This window comes from Rhinolophus hipposideros, assembly GCF_964194185.1.
Source record: "Rhinolophus hipposideros genome assembly, chromosome: 3".
NCBI lineage: Eukaryota > Metazoa > Chordata > Mammalia > Chiroptera > Rhinolophidae > Rhinolophus > Rhinolophus hipposideros.
The window spans coordinates 48,184,927-48,205,651 of NC_138049.1; the positions used below are offsets into that span (position 1 = coordinate 48,184,927).

General features: G+C 36.6%; 1 protein-coding gene across 2 annotated transcripts in view; it reads left to right on the forward strand.

The window, feature by feature from the left end:
* Window positions 1-1,065: 1,065 nt before the first annotated feature.
* The window catches only part of PDSS2 (decaprenyl diphosphate synthase subunit 2), a 220,818-nt gene continuing 201,158 nt past the window's right edge, over window positions 1,066-20,725 (forward strand). For both annotated transcript variants that reach the window (XM_081038208.1, XM_081038209.1), the window contains exon 1: window positions 1,066-1,653. In XM_081038208.1, the coding sequence (XP_080894334.1) occupies window positions 1,358-1,653 (296 nt within the window). In that variant the 5' untranslated portion in view covers window positions 1,066-1,357. The remainder of the gene's footprint in view (window positions 1,654-20,725) is intronic.

Genomic DNA, 20,725 nt, shown 5'->3' on the forward strand with positions numbered 1-20,725 from the left:
CTGCACAATATATCCTTTATTAACAAGGGTTTTAACCTTGAGTGATGCGAAACGATGCTACACATCCTTGTAAAAAGAATGAGTGGCGTTATGGAAACGACAACCACGTTGACAGCAATAAGAAGAATGGATGGCCGCCTTTCAAGAGACAGTGTAATGTGCTGACGAGCATGGATTCAGAAACCAGATCGCCTGGGTCCACATCCCTGCCCTATGTGGCGTTTTGCAATGTATACTACTTAGCAGTGTGTACTAGTACCTGGTTCCTCACATGGAGAATACTATTATCTACCTAACGGGGTTGGTTTGAGGATTAAATGAACTAACACATGAGCTGTAAGTGCAAAGCACTAGGGTCAGCGATACAACTTTGAATCCTGGATGGGGAGCTGAGCTTCTTTCTAACGAGGTGCCGCTCTGCATCCTTGTGGGAGGTACGGCTGCTTCTGCCTGCGCTGGACACGGGGGAAACCGAGGCTCAGCGCGGAGGCCAGTGGCTCAGGCAAGGATCCAGGACATTCCTAGGGAAAAAGAACGCTTTCCGTCTGGCCAAGCCACCTTCCGTGTGGTTGGGATCTGAAGGCATGAGAACTCTGCCTCCCGCGTGGACTTTGTGTCCCCCCCACAAATGAACCATGGCTCTTGAAGCCCCGCAGCCCAAGAGGTAGCCATCACTCCCGTCCACTACCATTGCCAGTGGCTGGCAGAGGACAGCTACAACAGGTTTCCCAGAGGAGCTGGCCAACCAGGAGGGCTGGGAACAGCAAAAGACTTGGTAGACACCGACCTTCGTTCATGAAACAAATACTTATGCGTGCCCAGTCTGCGCTGGGCGCTGGGAAGGCTCCGATGCATCAGACTCGGCCCAGACTCCAGGCGCTCGGGCATCACCCCTACGACCCTCTATCCTCACAGGACTGGATCAGGAGGTGGGAGAAGCGGACCCGTTTACACAACCTCGCCTTCCGGAGCTCATCTCTAAAGCCCCACCCCCTCGGGGGCTTTTACGGCTGTGCCGTAAAGTAGAGAACAATCGCTGCTCCAGAACAGCCCGCCTCCATCTTTACGGCAGGTCGTATTCCACGCCTCCAAATATGGCGTCCCCCATTTAGGCAGCGGCCGTTGTTTCTACCCCAGCTGGCCGGGGGCAGTGCTGAGCTAGGGCGGTTGTCTGTTTAGATCGGCTTCAGAGAGCTGCAGTTAAAATTCGTTTCTGGTAACAGCTCCAGGAATCCATCCTTTTGGGGTCCGGAGTCGCCGCTTCTTTCTAGTCCCTGCAACTGCCTCCTCTGTCCCTGGCGGTTCCCCGCGCTGCCTGCGGACTCCCTGAAGTCCCTGACACTCCCAGACTCAAACTATGAGCCTTCGGCAGCCGTTGTGGCGCGTGGCCCGTTATCTCGGGGCCTCGGGTCCCCCGCGGCGCCTCTGGTGGTCCCCGTTCCTCGGCAGAATCTTCTCGGTGGGCTCCTGGCGTGGGCAGTCCTCCAGGTCCCCGGCCCACTGGAGCCAAGTGGTGTCAGAGGCGGAGAAGATCGTGGGCTATCCCACGTCCTTCATGAGCCTCCGCTGCCTGCTGAGCGACGAGCTCAGCAACATCGCTATGCAGGTGCGGAAGCTGGTGGGCACGCAGCACCCTCTGCTTACCACAGCCAGGTGAGCTAACGCCCTCTCTCCCTGACACACCCGCACCCACTCGAGTCTTTTTCCTGGCCGACACACACTTCTTGTCTCACTCAGATCGCTCTCTGCTTGTCTCTTTTTACCCCTTGCTTTTTCTCAGCGCCCTCCTAGCCATTCGCCGTTGTCTCCTTCCCACTCCACGCACTGTAACATTCTTCCTCGATTTGCTCAGCTTAGTGGGTAAGTGGGTTCCTTTCGAGAAACACGTGTACGCTGTTCGCGTTTTTGCTTAAGTATTGAGGGTACAGATGCCTCAGTGATTTGTGGAGAAATTGAGTAGGGATGGGGGTTTGAGTCACCTTGTAGAAACTTTGTTTTTAAAGTGGGATGGATTTATTTTCGGGTCTACACTACTGAAGAGGTTACGACTTTTATGCTGCGACTGCTTTAAAATCTGCCATTAGAATTTGAAGGGCAACTTTTGCTTCCACTTAAAAAAAAAAAAAACCCACCTTTTTATTTGTAAATAATTTCAAACATTCTGAAAAGTTGCAAAAATAAGAACAGTACAGTGAACACACTTGTATATCCTTTAATCAGATTCACATATGTATATTATATATGTGTGTCTCTATATATACATGTATGTGTAAAATACGTGTATGTGTAAAATATACACACACGGACACGTACAACTTTTTTTCTGAGTCATTTGAGGGTAGATTGTATACATCATGGTCCTTTACCCCTAAATACTTTGTTGTGTATTTCCTAGGCATGGGAATATTATTGAAATAATTACAGTAATCACCTTAAGCAAATTTAATATTGATATCATACTTTTATTTAATCTGTCATTGATATTCCAATTTTGTTAATTGACCTGATAATGTTCTTTATAGCATTTTTTCCTCTTCTGCTACAGAATCCAGCCTAGGATCAGGTATTGGCATTTCTTTGTCATGTTTCTTTAGTCTCCTTCCATCAGAAACATTTCCACAGCTCTTCTTGGCTTTTGTGACCAGAGCAGTGGTTCTTAAATGGGGCAGTTTTGCTCTCTAGGGAACATTTGGCAGTGTATGGAGATGTCACAACTGAGACATGCTATTGGCATTTAGTGGGTAGAGGCCAGGGATGCTGTTAAACACCCTGCAATGCCCAGGACAGGCCCCAACAATGAAGAATTATGTGCCCCAAAATGTCTGTAGTACCAAGGTGGAGAAACCCTGGACAAAAATGACCTTTTATATATATATATGTATTTTTTAATTAAACTTCCATTTTGAGATCATTACAGTTTACATTATTTTGAGATCATTACGGATTCATATGCAGTTGGAAGAAATAATACAGAGAGATCTTTAGCCAGTTTCTCCCAGTGGTAACATCTTGTACAACTACATAGTACTATATCATAAGCAGAATATTGACATTTATACAGTCATGATGCGGAACAATTTCCGTCACTACAAGGATCCCTCATGTTGCCCGTTTATAGCCACCCCCACGCCCCTTGCCCACCCCTTATTTGAATTTTTTGAGACACCTCTGATTTCTGTGTTTTTTTATTTTTTTAAATTATTTTACTTTTGAAAAATATTTCAGCATGTAAGTATAGTTGGTATACAATCTTTATTGGTTATATTAATTTCAAGTGTACAACTATAGTGATTCGATATTTTTATACTGTACAATGTGATCACCCCACTAATTCTAGTAATCATCTGTCACTGTGAAAACTTATCACAATATTATTGACTATATCCCTTTTCCCCTTTTCACCCACCCTTCCCTTCTGGTAACCATCTCTTTGGTCTCTGTTTCTGAGTCTGTTTTTGTTTTGTTTTGTTTGTTTTGTTTTTAGATTCTACATGTAAATGAAACCATCCAGTATTTGTCTTTTTCTGCGTGACTTATTTCACTTAGTATAATACCTTTTAGATTAACCCATGTTGTCACAAATAGCAAGGTTTCATTCTTTTTTATTGCTGCATAATATTCCTGTGTGTGTGTGTGTGTGTGTGTGTGTGTACACACACCACATCTTCTTTTTCCATTTATCTATCGATGGACATCTAGGTTGCTTCCATATCTTAGCTGTTGTAAATAATGCTGCAACAAACATAGGGATGTGTATATCTTTTCGAATTAGTTTTTTCATTTTCTTTGGATAATAAGTACCCAGAAGTGGAATTGCTTCCACATATCGTTTCAGTAGTGGAATGATACGGTATATCCATTTTTAATTTTTTGAGGAATCTCCATACTGTTTTCCATAGGAGCTGCACCAGTTTGCAGTTCTACCAACAATGCACAAGGATTCCCTTTTCTCCAATTCTCACCAACATATGTTGTTGACTTTTTGATAATAGCCATTCTGACTGGTGTGAAGTGGTATCTCATTGTGGTTTTGATTTGCATTTCTCTGATGATTAGTGATGTTGAACATCTTTTCATATGTCTGTTGGCAATCTGTATGTCTCCTTTGGAGATATGTCTTTTCGTGTCCTCTGTCCATTTTTCGATTGGATTGTTTAGTTTTTTGTTATTGAGTTGTATGAGTTTCTTACATATTTTGAATATCAACCCCATCAGATATATCATTTGCAAATATATTCTCCTGTTCAGTGGGTTGCTGTTTTGTTTTCTTGAAGGTTTCCTTTGCTGTGCAGGAGCTTTATAGTTTGATGTAGTCCCATGTGTTTATTTTTGCTTTTGCTTCCTTTGCTTGAGGGGACATGTACAAAAAGATATTACTTAGACTGATGTCAGATAGTTTACTTCCTATATTTTGTTCTAGAAGTTTTATGGTTTTATATTTAAGTCTTTAACCTATTTTGAGTTTACTTTTGTATATGGTATAAGAAAGTGGTCCAGTTTCACTTTTTGTGTGTATCCAGTTTTCCCAGCACTACTGTGTTTCCCCAAAAATAAGACCGGGTCTTATATTAATTTTTGCTCCAAAAGACACACTAGGACTTATGTTCAGGGGATGTCATCCTGAGAAATCATGCTAGGGCTTATTTTCCAGTTAGGTCTTATTTTCGGGGAAACACAGTACTTGTTGAAGAAGACTGTATTTATTCCAGTGTATATTTTTACTTCCTTTGTAGTAGATTAGTTAACCATATAAGTGAAGGTTTATTTCTGGGCTCTGTATTCTGTTCCATTGGTCTGTGTGGCTGTTTTTGTGCCAGTACCATACTGTTTTGATTATTATAGTTTTGTAGTATAGTTTGAGATCTGGGAGCGTGATACCTCCAACTTTGTTCTTCTTTCTCAAGATTGCTCTGGCTATTTGGGATCTTTTGTGGTTCCATATAGATTTTAGAATTATTTATTCTAGTTCTGAGAAAATTAACATTGGTATTTTGGTAGGAATTGCATTGAATCTATAAATTGCTTTGTTTAGTATGGTCATTTTAACAGCATTAATCCTTCCAATCCATGGTCATGGTATATCCTTCCATTTATTTGGAGGCACCTGTAATTTCTTTATTATTATGAAAGCTACCAAATAGCAATAGTAGAGTGATTTTATTTCTTGGCATCATTTCCAGTTATCAGGAATGTCATCTTAGGAGTGGGCTACACTTGTCCTGTAGCTGGAATGTTAGTTCTCCAGAGATTCAAGATGATTCACACTCAACACACAGACATATATATACGTTAAAGCTTAAAAATGAAACTAATGAGTTTGCCACCCAATTTAAGAACTGTAATTTTAGCAATCCTGTTGAAGCTATCAGTGTTCTCCTCGGTCCATCTCCTTGACCCCAACTATACTGGATTTTGTGTTTGTTTTTTCTTTTTATAATTGTATGTGTTTCCCTAAATAATAATATGTTTAATTTTGCTCATTTTTTAAACTTCATTCATATAGTAGTTGATTGCATAGTCTGCTATAACTTGCTATAACTGCTGTGATATTGTGTGGATAACACAATATTCATCCATTTTGTGTTTCACTGTACTTCATTAGTTTTTCACTGGTGTGTAAAATCCTACTGTGTGAATATACCACAGTCATCTTTCAATCAATCAGCATTTGGGTTGTCTGTATATTTGGTGTTACGAAAAATACAATTGTGAATATGCTTGTACATGTCTCCTGGTGTACTTGTCTTGAGAGAATAAAAGACTATATGCACATTTCAGCTTTAGTAGATAATAAGAAATTGTTTTCCAGAGTGGTTGTACCAGTTTATATTCTCACAAGCAGTGTCTGAATTCAGGTTACTCCATGTTCTCACAACACTAGAACCATGAGCCTTCTTAATTTTTGCTAATCAAATAGTGTGTTTCTGTGTGTATGGTGGGAATGATAGTGTTAGCTGTGGGGATTGTAGTAACATATAGCATTGTATATATTGTAGGCTCTGTACTAAAGCATTTCATTGAAAAGGGCAGAACTAGAAAGAGTCTTATTAATGTGCTTATTCTGAGAATTGCAATTCATCTACTTAGTTGTCAGACTATCAGATAGGGTCTTAAAAAAGATCTCTGCTGAGGCCACCAGAGATACAATAGAGGAAAGCCTATAAGACTAATGGCTTTGAAACTGTCCTGATTGGAGTCTACCCTAACTACCTAGTCCCATGTTACAGTGAAGAATTGGAGAGGAACAAAATAAATAAGTTTCAGCAAACTTGTAGTAACATCTATGAATTGCTTTATTTTGTAAGAGAAGTAAGCTAATCTACATGTTGTATTACATTTACTTTGATAGTGTGTTGCAAGTTATTTAAATAGTCTAAACTCACAGATAGCTGATGGACAAAAACCTTTTGACTATATATAGCATATAGAATATATATGTATATATATGTATATATATATATACATATCTGTATACACTATATATTGTGTATATGTGTATTTTAGCAAAGGAGCAGGTATTTGATCCATAGGGTAGGCAGATTGTGGTTATTGTAAATTATAGCTGAAAACATAGATTAAGCAGCTATGTTATTTCACAATATATACCTTACATTGTTGAAATCTTGTCAGGAAAACATTAATAATTAAGAAGATGTTCTCAGCATGTTAGCCAAAGGACACAGTGACCCCTTGCATTTGATATAGTTAGGACCATAGGAAACTGGATTTGGTAAATTCTTTTACAGTTCCATTTCATATTTTGAATTTCCATTATTTACTTAAATTGATTTTCTAACCCCTTAAGTCACTATACTTTTTGGATAAATCTACATGGTAGAAATGAATCATGTTTAATACCCCTAAAATTTAGATAGATGGTGACATTTTTGTCAAACAGCAGGTGGAAAAAAAGGAAATCACCATAATTCATTATTCACTACCTTCTCTTTCTTTACCTAAGCCATCTCATCAAGGAAAGGGAAAAGCTTAGAAGTATACTCTTTAATAGTTTAATTCAGAAGTGAGATTAAATTTAAAATCTTGAGATTTAGCGAGATAATGATCTTATTATTAGGAACCATGTAGCAATTAGCTAACTTTTTACCATTATTATTCTACATTTTCTAGGATCTCTCTGTTTTAAGCCCCAGTTAGATAAATAATCCTCAATTAATTCAATGCTTGTTGAAGCTTATGGATGAATATAAAGAAGTATAAAACATGGACCGTGCCCTTTGCTGAGTAGACATTTTATTGAACACAAATATATTTACAAACGTCTAACAAGTAAATGAATGATTTGTGGCTAATGAGTAGTAGAGATATGTTAGCTATTACATTTAGAGGTACTAAAGTGGCCTGGAATTGTACAGAACCTTTTCATGAAGACATTGGGATGTCATTAGGATGGATGGATAGAAATTATATGGGTAATATTTTAGGGTGATGGGAATGTATTGCATACTTTTTCCTTTGTGATTCTTTTTTTTTCTTTCTTCCCTAGGCTATCATACCTTTACTAGGTATAGGAAGGACCTTAAAAGCAAGGACAACCAGTGCAATAAAGTAAAATGAGCAGAATGAATAGAGCTACAATAGCTAAAACAATGTTAAAAAAAAAAAAAAGAGGAAGAAGAAAGTGGGAGGAGTCATGCTACCTAATATTAAGTCCCATATATAACTTCATTGATCAAGACAGTGTTGTATTAGCAGAGGAATAGACAAGACACATCGATGGAACAGAATAGAGAACCCAGAAACAGATCAACCCAATTGATATTTGACAAAGATGCAAATGAAATTCAATGGAGGGAAAATAGTCTTTTCAACAAATGGTGCTGGAACGATTGGACATTGTAGGCAAAGAAAATGAATCTTGACCTAAAACTCACACCATATTAAAGAAAAGTCAATACAAAATGGATCATTGTGAAATCAGTATAAAATAGATTTAAATGTGAAATGTTAAACTATATTTATATATGAAATGTAAAACTCATCAACTTTTAGAATTGAACATAGGAGAACATTTTTGGGAACTACTCGTAGAGCTAGGTAAACAGTTCTTAGGCATGACACCAAAAACCCAATTCATAAGAGAAAAAAAACATCAGTAATTGAACTTCATCAAAATTAAAAACTTTGCTCTGCAAAACACTAATAGGATGAAAAGATTAGCCACAGACTGGGAGAAAATATTTGCCAACCACATATCTGAAGAAGGTCTTGTATCCAGAATATGTAAAGAACTCTCTAAACTCAGTGGTTATAATACAATCAATAAAATTAGAAAATGGGCAAAAAGAGCCTACCTGTAGAGATGGCTAATAGCATATGAATAAAATGTTCAACATTGTTAACCGTTAGAAAAATGTAAATTAAAACCATAGTGAAATATCACAACGTACCTATTAGAATGGCTAAAATAAAAATTATTGACAACATAAAGTCTTGGTAAAGATGCAGAGAAACTAGATTTCTCATATTTTGCTGATGGGAGTGTAAAAATGGTGTAAATGGTGTAAATGAGTGTAAATCTGGAATACAGCTTGGCAATTTCTTATAAAATTAAACACACTTACCATACAACCTAACAATCATACTCCTGAGCCTTTATCCCAGAGAAATAGCAACTGTATTTGTAGTAACCAATCCAGATGTTACTCAGTGGTGAATGGTGGAGCAAAATGTGGTGCATCCATACAATGAAATGCTACTCAACGGTGAGAAGAAGTGAACTATTTATTTACACAACAACTTGGAGGAATTTCAAAAGCCTTATGCTCATTGAAAGTACGAGTAGTCTCCTTCCTCAAAAAATTAAACTCAGAATTAAATATGATCCAATAGTTTTACTTCTGGATATGTATCCAAAAGAATTGAAAGCAGGGTCTTGAAAATATATTTGTTCACTCATATTGATAGCAGCATTTTCACAATAGCCAAGAGGTGGGAGCAACCCTGATGCACGTCCGTAGATCAATGGATAAACAAGATGCAGTCTATCCATATTTAGGATATTATTCAGCCTTAAAAAGGAAGGAAAGTCCGCCACATGTTACAACATGGAAGAATCTTGAGGACATTATGCTAAGTGAAATAAGCTAGTCACAAGAAGACAAATACTGTATGATTCCATTTATATTAGGTATTTAGAGTAGTTACATTCAGAGAAACAGAAAGTAAAATGGTGGTTGCTAGAAGGAGGGGAAAATAGGGAGTTGTTGTTTAATTGGCATATAGAGTTTCAGTTTTACAAGATGAAAAAGTTCTGGAGATTGGTTGTACAACATTGTAAATATACTTAAAACTGTACACTTAAAAATGGTTACAATGGTAAATTTTGTGAGTATTTTACCACAATTAAAGAAAAAGTCAATCTCAAAAGTTTGTATGCTATATGATTCTACTTCTTATACAATATTCTCAGAATGACAAAATTAGAGATGGAGAACAGATGAGTGGTTGCTGGCGTCAGGGACAGTGTGTGGGAAAACACACTCACAGGGAGGATGTGAGTACAAAGGTATTTTGTATCTGAAAACATTTATCCATAAAGACACGTGTGCTCCAATGTTCATTGCAGCTTTACTTACGGTGGCCAAGACATGGAAACAACCAAAATGTCCTTCGATAGATGAATGGATAAAGAAGTTGTGGTATATATACTCAATGGAATACTATTCGGGGGTAAGAAAAGATGATATAGGAGCATTTGTGACAACATGGATGGATCTTGAGAGTATAATGCTAAGTGAAATAAGTCAGACAGAAAAAGCAGAGAACCGTATGATTTCACTGATATGTGGTATATAAACCGAAAACAACAAAAGAACAAGTCAGACAGTTGAAAGAACAAAAACTCATAGACAATAGTTTAGGGTTTACTAGAGGTTAAGAGGGGAAAGGGAGCGAGGTTCTAGAAGAGGGTGAATGGGGTCTAATATATAGTGATCGAAAGAGAGCTGACTCTGGATGGTGAACACACAATATTACAGAATTGTACACCAGAAATTTATATAACATTACTAACAATTGTTGCCCCAATAAACTTTAATTTAAAGAAAAAATAAATAAATAAATAAACAAACAAAGAAAAACAACAGAGGTTTTTTTTGTGGTGATGGAACAGTTTGGTATCTTCATTGTGATGGTGGTTACATGAACCTATACATTGGATAAAAGTTGCCTAGAACTGTATACACCTACATACATGAATGAATGCAGTTTTTTAAAAATGCTGAAAATGGAATAAGGTCTGTAGTTTTAACACTAATGTATCTATATTAATTTTTTGGTTTTAATGTACTACAGCTGTATCTTGGTGGAAGTTAGGTTAAGGATACATAGGACTCTATACTTTCTGTGAATCTATAATTACTTCATTTTGAAAAGCTAAAAAAAAAATGACTTCCAATGAGAGAGAAAAGAATGAATGAATGAACGAACAAATGAACCCACCCACCGTAGGAGAGCTGTATGCTCTAGTTTCATCTCTGGCAGTAACAGTATGACCCTAGGCAAGTTATTCATCTCTCTGGTCTTTAGTTTCCTAAGCAGTGAGGTAAGGAGTTTGAGTAAGTGATTTCCAAAGGTGTTGCCAATTCTACACTAGTGTAGACATTAGTGTTGTAACTACTGTGGCAGGTAAGGAAGCCATCATCACTTCTCAAGCAGGGAATGAGCAGACTGAAGGCAATATGGTGATACAAGTCTCTCATCCTTTTCCTACTATTTAAAAATCCTAAAAGTTCAGAAAACAGAATGTTTTTTCAGACTCGTAAAGCTGACCTGAACTGATGAGATGACTTATCGTCTTTCTGTATTCCACTTAATGTGAATATTCTTGCATTTTACTGCAGAAATATTAATGTATTTGATTATAGGGTGCTGTCCCGTATCTTGCTGGAGTGTTGGGTAAAGGGTACCTTCCTGAAATTAGGAAGAAAATTACATTTGGAAAGACATTTGGTTTCAGGGACTGTAGATGAGGTATTGTGGGCCTGTCCAAGCTGGACAGTGGTGTGGAGGATGGAGTAGAAGCCCGGACATGTGATGCAAATTGGTAGTGTGGGAGAGAGGCGGAAGGTAGGGACAGTGCATCAACCGCCGCGTCTTCCCAGTACAGCTTGCACCCTGTTACCATCTTGCTCATTGAGTCCACTTGTGCAAAATACATAGTTTTATTTCTAATAATTTAAATTGGGATACATCATCATTTTTAAGTACTTTTAGCTTTTATAAATTTACTTCATATACTATCCACTGTCAAGAATGTAAATGCTTTTAATAATCATGGAGAATATGTCAGTGTTTTAAAGATGGTGACCAATACTTGATTCATCAAGAATTGGTTAAATTTTTGTTTCAATATAGGTGATTTTATTGAGCAATGTGGCTTTGTTTTGATTAACTTGACAGAGTAGACTCTTATGATTAAATTTTTGTTTAAATACTGTCTTTCTACTTTTGTCTTCAAAACACTCGTCTTTATTTCAGATTGATATAGATGGGATTAATTTAGTATGCAATTACGGGAGACAAATTATGACATTTAGTCTCTCTCTTAGAGGGTATTGATTCCTTGGTAGAGACTTTTTGTTCCTGACTGAGTTCACTGCAGTTACTTGGCTACCTAAGAAAACCTTGTTAGTCTTTTCTGCGTGGTAAAATTCTTCCGAGCTCTTTGAATTTATTATTAAAAAATGAATTTAGTCTCTTCCATGTTTATGAAAGACCCTTTCTAGATTCAGTTCTGTAATTACTGACAGAAAACCTACATTATTTATGGAGGACTTTTTCTTGGATGACTCGGAGAAAATTATAAATTTTAATTCATTCCACAAATATTTGAGGTGCTCTGGGCATAGAGTGTACAAACAAGAATAAGACGTAGTTGCTGCCCTTCAGGAATTAATGAGAGACAGTATAGTAAGCATGAGCTCTAGAATCAGACTATTTTGATTCGTATCCTGGCTGTACTACTACCAAGCTCTGTGATCTCAGGCAATATACTTAACCTCTCTGTGCCTTAGTAAAATGAAGATACCAATAGTACCTATGTCTTAGGGTTTTATGAAGATTAAATGGGCATTTATAGGTAAAGAGCTTAGACTAGTTCCTGGCACATAGAAAATATCCAAATACAAGCAATAATCATTATTATTAGGAATTCATTTTAGTTAGGGAAACATGCAAATCGTCAGAGTGCATTGAGATAAATGCTATGGTATGCGTGAACAATATGCTGTAGAGACAGAGAGGGAGGAAAAGAAAATCTCCCTAGAGAAAACTGAGGACTTTCAAAGGTGAGGTGATATGTATAAGAGTTGAGCCATGTTGGATGAGAAGGAAATGACCAAATCAGGTAAAGAAATTAAGACACAAGGAATTGCTTAACAAAGTGTAGGGAAGTAGTTGTTTGGTGTTGACTGAACATGGGAGAGGATGAGGCAAAAAGGATAGGTTGGAAATGTCTACTTTTGCCAAGATAGAATAACTAATGCTAAACTTGCCCTTCCACTGTAAACAAGTAGAAAACTGGGTAAGATATACAACAACTATATTCTGCTTGGAGTACAGGCAGTACAGGATTCTGATCCCTGTAGGTGGGAAAACAAATGAGCTAAGAACTATGATCATTCTGACAGTCTGCTGAGAGGTACTTTCTGAATAAACAGCATAGAGAGGGGGGTCTCAAGCAAAACATGGTGGTATTTTGAGTTGAGAAGACAGATCCAGTTTAGGGGGAGGCTGAGGCAGCTGGAAGTTGTGGGGCAGAATACAAAAGAGGAGGGAGTATGCAGAGAAAGTCTCCAGACATCTAAGTTGCCCACTTGAGTCTGCTGTTTGAAAACTAAACAACACATGCATAGAATGCAAGCCGATAAGGCTGGGAACTATAAGCTGTACGGTTCTCAGAGTTCTTCCAGAATTGGCAGACATTTGAGTTCTGACTGGACAGTGTGGAAGGAACAACTGGGTACTCTAGAGACCCCAGAAAAATGATGCCTTAGTAATAGGGATAAACCAGCTTTAGAGTGCAGCATATTCTGGAACCTCCTTAACAAGAGCTAAATAGCAAGTCTCAAAAGTAATGGAACCGCCATTGGTAGCATACCAAAACTCTTTAAAGGAGGACTATAAAATCCAGACGCTGAATAACAAAATATCACAATATCTAACACCCAATAAAAAAATTACAGTATATTTTAAGAAGCAAGAAAATATGACCCATTTCCAGGAGAAAAATCAGTCACTAGAAATAGATCCATACGAGACAGAAATGATAGAATTAGCAGACAAGGATTTATTATAATTATGCTCAAATAGTTAAAGGAAACCATGAACAATAAAAGTGATGAAAAATATATATCAAATGTAAATTCTGTAACTAAAACTTCAATATATAAAAGGAAAAATTATCTGGACTGGCTCAACAGCAGATGAAACTCTGCAGAAGAAAAGATAAGTGAATTGAAGACATAACAATAAGCACTCTTTTTCTGCCTGACAGAAGGGAAACCATGAAAAATTATAACTAATATTATTCTTAATGGTGAAATACGAAATGCTTTCCCCCTAGAATAGGAATCAAGAGAAGGACATTTGTTCTCCCTCATCCCTTGTTCAAAATTTTACCAGAAGTTCTAGCCAGTCAATAAATAGAAATTAGAATCGTATTGAATTAGGAAAGAAAAGCAAATTTTTATTACCAAATAACGTCATGTACTACTAGAAAATCGTTAGAAATTTATTAAAAAGCTTCTAGAACTAATAAGTGAATATAGCAAGGTTGAAGGATATAATGTCAAAATATACAAATTAATTGCATTTCTATATATTATCAATGAACAGTTGGAAAATAGATTTACAAAGCAATGCCATTTACAATAGTATCAAAAACATGAAATACTGAGGGATAAATTTAACAGTGTATACAAAATCTGTATATTGAGAACTGTAAAACTTTGAGGAAGTAAAAAATAACCTAAATATATCATGTTCATGGATTGGAAGATTTAATATTATTAAAATGTCAGTCCTTCCCTAATTCTTTTTCAGATTTAGCATAATCTCAATCATGATTGTCATGATTGATAAGCTGAATCCAAAATTCATCTGTGATCACAAAGATCTATAATAGCCAAAATCTCACAACAAAATTAGATCTTCTTAACGTGACATACAAAGCTTCTCAATATCTAGCCAGAACCCTTCCCTTCCTTCTGTGTATTCCTCAAGGATAAGAAATACTGACTTGTCTTCTTAATTCTGGGCCCAGTTAACGAGGATAAATTGATGGTAGGGTTTTAAGTGCTGTAATACTTAATTCTTTGTGCTTAGATCCTAACAAATTAGGATTCAGATACCACGTCTCTCTTCTCATATTGCTCGTTACTACTATATTGCCAACTGCTTTTCATTGATACTGTATTCTGTAATTGTCCCGTCTTTATTCTTCTGTAGGATTCAGAGTTTTCTCCTGTGTGTGTATATTAAACATCTTATAGGCGTTAACAAAAATACTCATCTGTGCCTGTACTTTGAAGTGTTTAATGAATGTTTTTCCAAAAATAGCTACCCTAGAGTAAATTTTAAAAGGGGATACTAAATGTTCACCATTCAGATAGTTGTTTCTGATTTAATACTTATTTAAAATTCTAGATACGAATCTTGAGTATATGGAGTGCAGCTGGATTTGCTTTTCTTCCTGTAACTCACCAAAGGTTTTTCAAAGCCGTTCATTTTTTTCTTTTCTCATATACTGAAATTTCATTTTAACAGATATTTTAAAACAGCTTTAAAAATTACCATTCTCTTGGAATCTTCTTGGAAGATTCTTTCTTTTTTTTTTTTTTTTTAGATATATTTTTTTTTTACTTTTTTTTTTTTTTTTTGTGTGTGTGTGTGTGTGTATGTGTGTGTTGAGAGCCCACTGGCCCATGTGGGAATCGAACCGGCAGCCTTCGGAGCCAGGAGCACGGAGCTCCAACCACCTGAGCCACCGGGCCGGCCCGGAAGATTATTTCATTTGCTCCAAAGATATTTTTTTTCAGCAAATTGAGTTGGTTTTATCTTTAGAATTGTGAGGCTAGAGATAGGTCTAGTGAATATTATACTCTAAAAAATTAGCAGTAGTGTTTTGAATTTTTAAAATATTAATAATTTGCACAAACATTCTTTATGGTGTTTAATAATTACAAGGGCTTGTGACAGGTGCTTTCTACATCCTGAATGGTTACATATCACCACATAAGTGAAATTTATTTTATCCTCTGAATAGAAGTGGCTTCATGAATCTTCTACTTCATCAACATTTCTCTCTAAGTTTAGGCTGTTTCATTTATGTTGCTCTATAAAGGAATGTCATTTAGTTTCACAGGACTAATACTACAGTACATACAGATAGTATATATAGTATATACAGGTGTATATACTGTAATATATACAGATGCTTACTAAAAGATCTTTAGTTTGATTATTTTTAAGTATTATTTATATTCTCATATACTTTGTTATGTAGTACTCATGATTAAAAACAAGTGTGAACATATAGTAATAGAATATGCATGGTACAATTTTATGAGTACATGGAAAGAAGCTCCAGAAGTGAACATCTAGAAGTTGGTGGTCCTGGCCCCAGCATTTTAATCTAACTTTAAAAACTCTTAATGAATAGACCTGGTCAACTTAGAAAGAAAACTGCTGTGGAGGTTTTTTGTCCTGGATGATTTTTACTATTTCATAGGATGAGTTAAAAAAGAAATGTCTTGATTTTGAATGTATGTTAGAATAGTAGGTTCAATTGTTAAATGATTGGAATAATGTCTCTCTCCCCACAGAGGGCAATACTGGGAGCCTGAAGGTTTAATTTACCCCCCAATTATATTGAGTGTCTGATTATCTATTTGTCAGTCATCCAATGAAAAATTTCTTTTAAATTCCTGATAGATATTATCCTGCCACCTGTTTGCTGCTTCCACCACTTTCATTTAGTAGTGGGCTGGGGAATGCAAACTGATTTTAATTTTAACTTTGAATTCCAACTAATTTTAGTTTAACTTAATTACAGTGAAAGCACAGTATTCTAGAGAGAGCACTGCAATATGGGCAGACAATAATAGATGAGGTTGTAGATAAGAGCATGGGCTTTCAAGCTTATCGGTACCTGGACTTGAATTCCAACACCGCCATTTCCTGGCTGTGTGAATTACAGAATTCCCTGAGCCTTACCCCATCTGTAAGAGAGATGAATTGTCGTTTATTCCTGTGTCACAGGGTTCTAATGAGGACAACACACTGTAGAATGTTTAGCTTAAGTGCTCAATAAATATAGCTGCTGTTATTAGTGATTATTTGTGCTGATAATTATTTCTCTGTGATCTTAGGTTAGTTGTTTTTTGTTTTTTCATTTGCCTGTGTTTGCTTGGAGGATACTTTTAGCAACTGACAGAAATATTACAGGTGAAAATGATTTGAAAGGCATGCTGCACTGTCCAAATATAAGGTGACAGTGTAGTATTATGACTGTTGTCATTAGAAATATTAGCGGTTGAAGCTATGTGGTATAGAGGAAAGGACATAGTTTTGGAAGCAGACTGATATATTCAGACCTGGCTTATGTCATTTATTAGCTGCTGTTTGGGCACGTTAACTACTCAGAGCTTCAGTTTTCTCCTCAGTGAAAAGAATACCTATCGCATGGAATAATACCGATCTTATTGTGAGGCTTAAATGAGAGGCCTAGGTGACAACCTAGTTTTCTTTCGCCCTTCCTAACTGGAGAATAGGAAATTTGGCCAAAACAAGCATCCTTTCTTAAGCAAAATATAATTTTGGATTAAAGTTGATTACATTTTCATTAATGAATTGCAAGTAAAATAGGATTGACTAATGGTTTAGGAGGATGACTAACGGATTAGAAGGGTGAAGAAAGTAGAGATTGCTGTTAACCCATGGCAATTAAATTTTAGAACTCTTGAAGTTTAAGTAGTGGTGTGTAAAAAAAGGAGTCCAAAATATGAATGTAGTTGGCTGCTGTGGATGTGTTACAAACTTAGACAAAGTAGAAAATAGCGAGTGAGAGTCTCTTAGATGGGCGAGAATAATATGTCAAGATGTTTTATAAACTCTATGTTATTTTGGCAATGAATAATTTTTCACCCTTGCTAAGAGTAAAGGAGAAACATCTGGGGATGGGAGAGCTCACAAAACTTTCTTTCTGGGTTTGGTAGACTCTTCTCCATGGGTAAGTTGACTGCTATCTCTTTAAGCTGCCAGTGCTGCTATTGGAACCATGTGAGCACTTAGATATTTCAATAGTTAGGAGCCTAAGACAAGTGTTTAAATAGGGTGATGCCCAGTCTAAATGTATGGATTATAAGAAAGGTGTCTTCCTGTTTATGTACCTATCAAATCTTGAAATACCACCGAGTGGCTCTTTGGTACAAGTTTCCTGCAGATAGATAAATTCTACCCTTCTGTGACGTGGAGTCATAGACTCTTCAGTAGTTTTCCATGTTCTGTAGGATGCAGTTTGGCCTGTGCCAGTTAAATATGCTTTTCTTCCTCTCTAGTCACTCTGCTGCTCCCCATTTTTCACCTTCAGCCATGGCCACAGGAAGTGAACCGTCTACATTCACACCTAGTAAACATTGCTTTACTTTTAGGACTTGACTAGTCAACTGTTAGGTCTTTTGCTAAACATTTTATGATTTCTCCAGATTTAATTGCTCATCCCTCCAACTTTCTCTTCAAAAAATCAGAAGCTATGACACCATTGCGCTTGCATTCTCTATGGCCTTGATCTGCTTTCAGGCAGTGACTGCCTTCTTTAGGCTGGGCATGTGTTGTACACTTTAAATAGATACGATTTGTCAATTGTTCCTTAATAAAGCTGGGGGGAAAAGATTGGCTATATGTTCTCCAGTTCACCATTTAAGATGTTTCAGTTATAGCTGGCCACTTAGGAATTAATTGGCCCATCGGGATCCTTTCTTTTTGACCTCTGATTTAGGTATAAATATTTCTAAAACTGGGAACTTTTTGAAAGAGATGATTTTTGTCTTTATATTCTTATTGCCGAGCATATACTTGACACGTAGAAAGCCTTCAGTTAAGTACTCACAGAATTGAACTGAATCGAGTAAAACCTTTCCTAACCAGAGGATTTTGCCCTTGTCCTTCCTTTGCCTTAGTCATTACTCTAATTAGATCATATTTATCGTACATATTATTCTTCATAGCATAGAACATCACGGTTGAAGAAAATGATCAACTCTTCCTAAAGACAGAGAAAGAAAAAAATGCACTTAAATTGTAGCAGGCATGATTAAAATTAGGTAGGGAAACTTTTACCGGCTATAACAGTTGTTAGGAATGGATTACCACGAGATGCTATTGCTTCCATTTATTTTAAAATCTTCCACATAATTGGCACATACATATTTGAAGAGAGAGGAAGAACAACATAAAATTCCTTATGAATCTGTGCACACTGCACTAGTGAATGATCAGAATGTTTCATAAAATTTTGCCATCTAACATACAGTATCAAAACACATTAGCTTAAGACATTGTAGATTTAGGCAGAATTTGAGCACAAATTCTAATCAGCAGGTGCACAGCTTTTGCACACACAAAAAAATGTGGAATTTGTCATGCCATATTTTGCTCCTCTATCAAAAACAGCTGTCTCCAAATAGTGCTTCATACTGTTGGCAAATAAATTACAAATTCAAGAAGCAACCTGTGTTTCATATGATTGTGATTTGTAAAAATAATTTAGATGTAAGCTATCCACAAATCATTTTTTTGTAAAAATCCTGTCTAAATCCTCATGTTTTGGCATTATGCGTGAGTATCATAGTTTAAATTCTGGATCGTCCAAGCAGAAACATAAGAAAAGGCTCATTTAGGATGGAACGGCAAGCATTTCTAATTGGGAGGGTCCTCATTTTGATTTCTGCCCTCCTGCCCCTCCCCTTAACCAAAAACCAAAGCAAAACATCTGGAGTTGTTTAGGCAGTATAAATGTTCTTAAAAGAATGAACCCCTAATCATAAAACTTTTCTGGCACTGAAAAACACTTTTGGGTAGGTAGAAGTCACATGATTGGTAAAAATATCTTTGAATTCATAACGGCTTTCACAAGTTATAAGTGCAAAGTTTGGGAGTTTTGGGGATCGAGATGGATGGAGTTTTTCATGTGCTTTAGGAGGAAAGCAACCCATTCGTGCACACGAGAGTTCTTCCTCCACCTTTTCCCTTAGAATATTCTCCAATAAATGTAGCTGATTTCTTGTTAAATGATGGTTATGTTACTTTGGAAGACATGTACCAAAGCTAAACATTTAATTTTATTCTCTTTTCACATACTTAAACAAATTTTACTGCAGGGAGACAGAGATAACAATTGTCATTCAGAGCCCCCATCTTTATCCTCTGCTTTTTGGTTCTGTACCTATAAGGAAGACTCTTGGAGGGTAGGGAGGAGGAATAATAGCTAAGTGTTGGAAAAAAATTAATAGCAATTAAGGAGGGAAATTGAAAGGTATAGCTTATGTTGCAATTAGTCAACCAATATTTATTGACCATCTACTATGCGTTAGAGCACAATGAGGTATAAAGGGTACCTGTACTCAGAGACTTCGAGTATTCTTGAGGAAACACAATGTGGAAACAAATGAAGTTTAAATAATGATGCAAGATAAAAATAAGTTGATCATAATCATTAGTAATTGCCAAAAGAAGGGTTTAGTTACTTGTCACATGAATTCAGGACAGGAGTAGACCACCATGGGCTGGCTAGACCAGAGGACTTCGTGGAAGAAGAAGTTTGAAGAATGGGTAGAATTTGGATAGATGTTATTTCTGCCCATCCCTTTAACTGGAATGCCAAGTATGGAAGTCAGGAAGAACAGAGTTAGTATCATGTTAATTTTGAATCAAAATCAGCAGGGAACCACGTGGGAGAATTTTAACGTTAATGAGCTAGAGAAAATCTCTTAATGATTTCAGCATATTGTAAGTCCCCTTAATTCAGGGCTATAAAACAAAAACAAAAACACACTTAAATGAGGGAAGGACATAGAGAAAGCGATGTCATCCAGAATATTCACTATGAAAACAGCAATACTGTATTATTAAACGTGTACGTTTCAAGCAGTTTAACTGAGGGAAAGAACACACAAACAAGCTCTGTGTCTCTACTAGAGAAACCTTCTCTTTGAATTGCACATAAGCCTCAGAACTTCAGAGCATCAAATAAGCTTTCAGAGATTCTGACCTTGATACAAATTACCAATCTAAAGAGGAAAAGGTTTCTATTACAGTATGCCTTCCTTCTTCCTTATCCTCAGAACTAAAGCGATTTCTAATTTTCAAGACCATGTTAAAGAAGATGTTATTCTTGCCACTGTATTCTCTTACTCCTTTTCCTGTCCGTCTTTGCTTTACTATATTTATTGAAGAGTATACTTGTCAGTATGTTTTAATACATTATCTATTTAAAAATACCGATAATCATTGTCATTTATAATTAGATATAAATAAAGATGTAGAGAGTATCAACTTCATGGTGAATGGGCATACGCAGTCCATGGGTTGCGTGGATTGTTTTTTAAAGCAAATCTGATCAAGTTTTGTTTGCTTTTAAACTATAAATGAATGACATCTTTTCAGGAATTGTAAAGAAAAAGCAACTGTTGCTGAATCAGCCATG